We start from the raw sequence: 5,776 nt of genomic DNA, 5'->3' as shown, positions 1-5,776 counted from the left end.
CAAGTCCTCCGGCTCCAGCATGTGCTGAGGGAGAGCAGCCCCCAGCCCAGCTTCGACAGGAGGTGGTTTTTCACAGAATCACAGGATGGCTGAGGTTGGAAGGAACTTCTGGAGGTCATCTGGTCCATCCCCTTGCTCCCAGCAGGGCCACCTAGAGCAGGTTGCCCAGGACTATGCCTAGACAGTTTTTTTTAATATCTCCAAGGATGGAGATCACACAACCTCCCTGGGCAACCTGTGCCAGTACTCCATCACCCATAAAAAAGCATTTCCTGAGGTTCAGATAGAACTTCCTGTGTTTCATTTGGTGCCCATGGCTTCTGGTCCTGCCACTGGGCACCGCTGAGAAGAGCCTGGCTCCATCCTCTGTGCACCCTCCCTTCAGGTATGTATAGATATTGATGAGATCACCCCTGAGCCTTCTCTTCTGCAGGCTAAATAGTCCCAGCTCCCGCAGCCTTTCCTCGTAGGTGAGGTGCTCCAGTCCCTTCATCATCCTCCATTGAACTCTCCCCAGTGTGTCCATGTCTCTCTTGTACTGGGGACCCCAGAACATGGCACACTCCTCCAGGCGTGGCCTCACCAGTGCTGAATAAAGGGAAGCATCACCTCCCTCCACCTGCTGGCAACACATTGTCTAATGCAGCCCAGGACACTGTTCACCTTCTTTGCAGCAAGGGCACAGTACTGGTTCATGGTCAACCTGGTGTCCACCAGGACCCCCAGGCCAAGCTGCTTCCCAGCTGGGTGTCCCCCAGCACATACTGGTGCCTGAGGTTGTTATTCCCCAGAGACAGGGCTGTGCCCTTCTTGTTGAAGGAGAGGGGCTCCCAACTCCCAGTTTCTGACCAAGATGCCTCCTTAGGAGGAGGTTGGAGGTCACACAGCAGTTTCTGGGCTCCTTCCAGCCCTGCTGGTACCAGAGCTGGCCCAGAAATGGAGACACCAGAGTCCCCAGGACACATCCTAGCTCTTCCTGTCCATGGGCTCAGGACATGATGCCAACCCTCCTTGATGATGAGGGAAGACTCTTCCAAACAAGGGACACAAGGGCTGCTGCTAGAACTGTCCCCACTCAGTCCCTGTCCCCAGGGCCAGCATCTCTCCTGGAGAAGACAAGGGTGGTGGCCCAGGTCAGGCAAGAGCCTGGTGCCAGCTGCCAAAGGGTAGGCACAGCTTGGGCAGCTCTTTCCCATCCCTCTCAGTGATCTTGGGGGGAAAAAAGGAGCAGCACAGGGAGTGCAGAGATCCTTGGTGCTTTATTGGTGACAGCTCAAGCCCGGGCAGCCATGCAGACAGGAGCATTGTTTCCTTGCTAGGGACAGCAGGCATGGCTGTCCCCACCCCAGTACAGGGACACCGTGGGACCCCAGAGTTCACCCATGGGAGAGGAGCCCTGTGATCTGGGCCTACCCCAGGCTGCCCAGGTCATTGTGTCAGCTGCTGGAGGAGGTTTCGTCCCCATCACTCCCTGTTCCTCTCTCACCAGCTGCTCTAGGTGCTCCAGGGCTGGGGTGGCATGGCCACGCTGACGCTTCTCTCTGCCTCCCCTGTGATGCAGTGCTCCCACCTTCCTCCTCCTCTTGGTCGATCAGGAGCTCTGAGAAGCTGGGACCTCGTCGGGGCAGAGACCTGGAGGCTTGGTCCTCCTCCGGGCTACAGCCCAGGTCTGCAGGCAGATGGACAGAGGGAACAGTGAGGAGCTGGCTGAGTTCAACCTCCCTCCTCTGCTGGAGGAACACGCATGACACCTATGGGCCAGGTCCCAAGGCGATCAACTCTGGATCACACACAGATCCCAGCCCTGCAGAGCGGGATGTGCTTGTTCTGAGGCTGCATCAGAGATTGCCCCTTGGGGATGAGGGTGGCGAGGACTTTGGCGCACTGAAGCTGGCCTGGAGCAGAAATGCCACAGTGAGGACATGGCCCGGTGTGTAGTGGCAGCAGGGCAGGTTGGAGCAAAGGTGGGGGAAACTGCCCAGGAGCAGGAGTTGGGGGTGACAAAACAGAGAGGAGTGGGTTGGTGGGGTGCATTGGGGATGATGCTTCAGGAGCCATCACCTTCCTCGTCCTGAGCCTCTGACGCTTTCCTCTCCGGGCTCTGGGACAGCAGGGTCAACCTGTTGAGGGCCAGCAGAGCTTTGCCTGTTTTCTGGAGTGGAGAGACGGAGCACTGAGCCCCACACCAGAGCCATCCCCATCCCCACATCCTCATCATCCCCCCAGGTACCTGCCACTTCCGACGTGTCAGGAACTGCTTGATCCTCTCCTTTGACAGTGCCTTGGTGCTGCTTGGCTGGGGCTGCTGCAGCCAGGGGTGCAGCAGAGCCCCTGTGCTGGAGAGCCGGTGGCTGGGGGCAGACGGGGTGGTCATGGGGGGGGCTTCTCCACCATCAGACCCTCAGCTGCTGGCATGGACCCATGGAGCATCCCCTCCATCAACCACATCCAGGGCTTTCCCCTGCCCATCCCTTTGGCACCCCAAAACCCAGCCCAGCTCCAGCTCAGCACCCCACAGCCACCCCCAGGTCCTACCGGGGGTCCTTCTGCAGCAGTTCGCTGATGAAGTCCTTGGCTTGCTGGGAGATCTCAGAGAAGGTCTCCTCCTCGAATTCCCACTGGGCAGCTGTGATGTTGCTCAGTGTCTCCATGTCATTGTCCCCCTGGAAGGGGGACTCCCCGCTCAGCCTAGAGAGGTGACACAAGGACATCAGTGACAGCTCAGCCCCCTCCAACCTGACCTGCTGTTCCCAGGAGGACACTCACAGGATGTAGCAGATGACACCAACGCTCCACATGTCTGTGGTGAAGCCCACAGGCTCAAAGGCGACCACTTCTGGAGCCATGAACTCAGGGGTGCCATGCAACACCTTCACGGGGCTGTCTGGAGCTGCAGAGAAGATGCGTGGGGCAGGTGTCCAGCTGGGATGTCCCCAGGACAGCCCAGCTGCACACCAACACATGTCAGGTAGAGGAGCCCCTGTGTCCAGGTGGAGCTGCTGCCCTCCAGAGCCCATTGCAGGTCTTGGTGCTCTCCTAGAGCATCTCTGGGTGCTGGGCACCCACAGGCACAGGGGTCTTGGGGGGTCTCCACCTGGGAGGCAGGGCTGAGGACATGCAGGTTTCCCCAGAGCATCTTATGGTCACCAGGAAGGGCCCTGATCTGGTGCCACAGAGCTGCCTGTCCCAGAGGCGCAGGCAGGAGGATGCTAAGCTCCTTGCTGACATGCCTGGCCAGATCAGGTCCCTGTGACGGTGACAGTCCCTGCTCCAGTCCCCCAGGACCACTATTCTTGCTCACCCAGCTTCCGCGCCAAGCCAAAGTCGATGATCTTGAGCCAGTGGCTGCTGGGGCTGACGCAGACAATGTTCTCAGGTTTGAGGTCGAGGTGGACGACGGCCTGGCTGTGCATGAACTGCAGCCCCTCCAGGATCTGCTGCACATACTGAGCACTGCTGGGCTCTGTGTGCTCGAAGTCATCATCCACAATGCGCTCAAAGAGCTCCCCGCCTGCCACGCTGGGGGAGGACAAGGTGCTGGGGACCCCGCTGGGGTCTACCAGCCCCGAGGAGGAAAAGACCCACCAGGGAAGCCAGACTGAGCACTCTGGGAGCATCCCACCACCCATACCTCCAGGGCCTGCAGGTTGCCCGTCCATCCTATGCCCCATGCCAGCACCCCTCCCCACCTTCAGTGCTCTCCCTGGCAGAGCCCAGCACTGTCCCCACCACCCCCAAACTTGACTCTGTGCCCCCGCACTCACTACTCCATCACCATCACCAGCTCGGCAGGGCCCTGGAAGGCAGCGAGGCACTGTACGAGGCGTGGGTGATGCAGCAGGTTCATGAGCTCCACCTCGTCCCGAGCCGCCTGCTTCTCTTTAGCCGTCCGCGTCCGGAAATATTTCCCAGCCCGGATTTTGCCAGTGGCTTTTTCCTGCAGCTGGTACACTGTCCCAAATTTTCCCCTGGGACAGAGCGAGGATGAGGGATGGAGGAGCCATCACCACCACCCTGTATCCCACCCAGGGCTGTGCATGGACAGCCATGGACCATCCCCAAGCAGTGGGGATGTGGGACCCCCACTTACTCTCCCAGCTTCTCCAACTGCATGTACACGTCTGAAAACTTTTCCTGGCTGCTGACAACCACATCACGGTATTCAAAGGTCTCCTCGCCTCCTGGGAGGGATGGAACAGGGTGGTCCATGCATGGATCCCTCATGCTTTGGGGACCAGCTGCCCGCACTTCCCCTCCAGTGCTTATTTCTGTGTCCCCCCTGCTTCATCCAGGTCCAACCACCCTCCCCACGCAGTGCGGATGGGACCCCGGGGGGGGGATGAGGGGACAGCAGCTGCTGCCACAGGAGCTCCTGGAGCAGCCCAGCACCCTGCAAATCAGGGTAAAAGGTGCTTTTAGGATCAAAAATCCAAGCGAAACAGGGCCATTAAACAGGATGGGATGGAGATTGGTGCTGATCTGCGGGGTCGCAGCAGCACTGGCGTCCCCACGCAAAGCCTGCGCCTCCCCCGGGAGAGACCGAGGGTTCAGCCATACCTTCTGCCTGGGACATGGTGGTGCCACCAGCTCCTCGCTGGGTGCTGGCGCAGTCAGGATGGGTGCTGGATGCAGCCCTGAGGCTCCTGGCAAGCCCGTGCTGGGGCAGGCGATGCCTGCGTGTCCGCTCCGGCTGCTTCCTGGAGCCCCACACCTTCTCCCTGCCATGTGAGACCACCAGCATCCTTCCACCTCTGCCTGCACTCCCCATTCTACCCAAAAGCTGACAACCTGATGGACCCAAAGAGACCCAGCAAAGGGCCAAACCCAATTTTAAAGCAAGGTCCCTTCTTAGATGGGGACAATCTCTTTCCAGTAGCGCCTTAGGCTCAAAGCCGATGTTTTTCTCATGCCCTGTCTTGCATCAGCCAGGAAATCCCCAGGAAAAGCTGCATTTCTAGGGCAAAGGACCTGTTTCCTTATGCACATCCCCTCCTGCTCAGTCCATACAAGGGTTGGGAGGACAGGGCAATGACACCCAAGCGTGCTAGGTGGCAGCACCCAAACCCCAACCCACGAGCCACAGTGCTGACCTGTCACCGTCCAGTCCTGTCCTGTCCCAGGCCACCAGCAGGTCCCTGATCCTTCCCAGTCACTGCGGACCCATCAGGGAGCTGGAGAGGGAAGGAAGAGGCGATGCTAGGGGTTGAGGACCACTAGGACCGCACATATGGGGACGTCTCGGTGCTGCCTTCAGGCCCAGCCAGGAGCATCCCTCCTGCTCCGGGGCTGGGAACAGCCCCAGCTCTCCCCTCCCTTTCCTTCCCAGGGAGCGTTTCCGGACTTGGGGGAACAAACAACCACCAACATCATCACAGAGCCCTCCCCCAAACCATGTCTTGCACTGCAGTCCCAAACCCCCCAACACCCCGTTTGGCACTGAGCAGGGTCACAGGGCTGCAACACAGGGGTCTCAGCCAGAGAAATCCCACGGGGGGGGGGGGGGGGCACGTGAGAGGGTCTGCAGAGACCTGACACACCTCATTACCTAGCAGCCAGCTCAGTCCTGCACTGCCCTCCCAGCACGTATCCAGACCTTAGAGCCTCTCGGAAGTTAAATCCACCAGCAGCCCAGCCCCAGCACACCTCCGCCTCCCTCCCCACCCATGGGTGGGTTCCCACCGAGGGGCTGAGCACTCACACCTGCTCCCCTATTCCCAGCTCCACCTGCATCCAATACCCTGCCAGAGCCATCGCTCTCCCCGAAACCCATCCTGGG

General features: G+C 59.8%; 1 protein-coding gene across 2 annotated transcripts; it reads right to left on the bottom strand.

Moving 5' to 3' along the window:
* Positions 1–1,226: 1,226 nt before the first annotated feature.
* LOC128140767 (myosin light chain kinase, smooth muscle-like) lies at positions 1,227–5,299 on the bottom strand. 2 transcript variants are annotated; one of them, XM_052785014.1, is made up of 10 exons: positions 5,091–5,299; positions 4,558–4,718; positions 4,091–4,181; positions 3,765–3,968; positions 3,302–3,519; positions 2,767–2,890; positions 2,536–2,688; positions 2,231–2,351; positions 2,062–2,152; positions 1,227–1,669 (listed from the first exon to the last, which is right to left on the bottom strand). In XM_052785014.1, the coding sequence occupies exons 2-10, from the start codon at positions 4,571–4,573 to the stop codon at positions 1,437–1,439; spliced, it is 1,251 nt and encodes a 416-aa protein (XP_052640974.1). In that variant the 5' UTR covers positions 4,574–4,718; positions 5,091–5,299; the 3' UTR covers positions 1,227–1,436. The 2 variants fall into 2 exon arrangements, with proteins under 2 accessions (XP_052640974.1, XP_052640973.1); XM_052785013.1 differs by lacking the exon at positions 5,091–5,299 and having other exon boundaries at positions 4,558–5,082.
* Between the last annotated feature and the right edge of the window lie 477 nt (positions 5,300–5,776).

This window comes from Harpia harpyja, chromosome 4 (genome assembly GCF_026419915.1).
Source record: "Harpia harpyja isolate bHarHar1 chromosome 4, bHarHar1 primary haplotype, whole genome shotgun sequence".
Lineage (NCBI taxonomy): Eukaryota > Metazoa > Chordata > Aves > Accipitriformes > Accipitridae > Harpia > Harpia harpyja.
The sequence above is the reverse complement of the archived record's forward strand: the minus strand, read 5'-3'. Positions and strand labels throughout refer to the sequence as shown.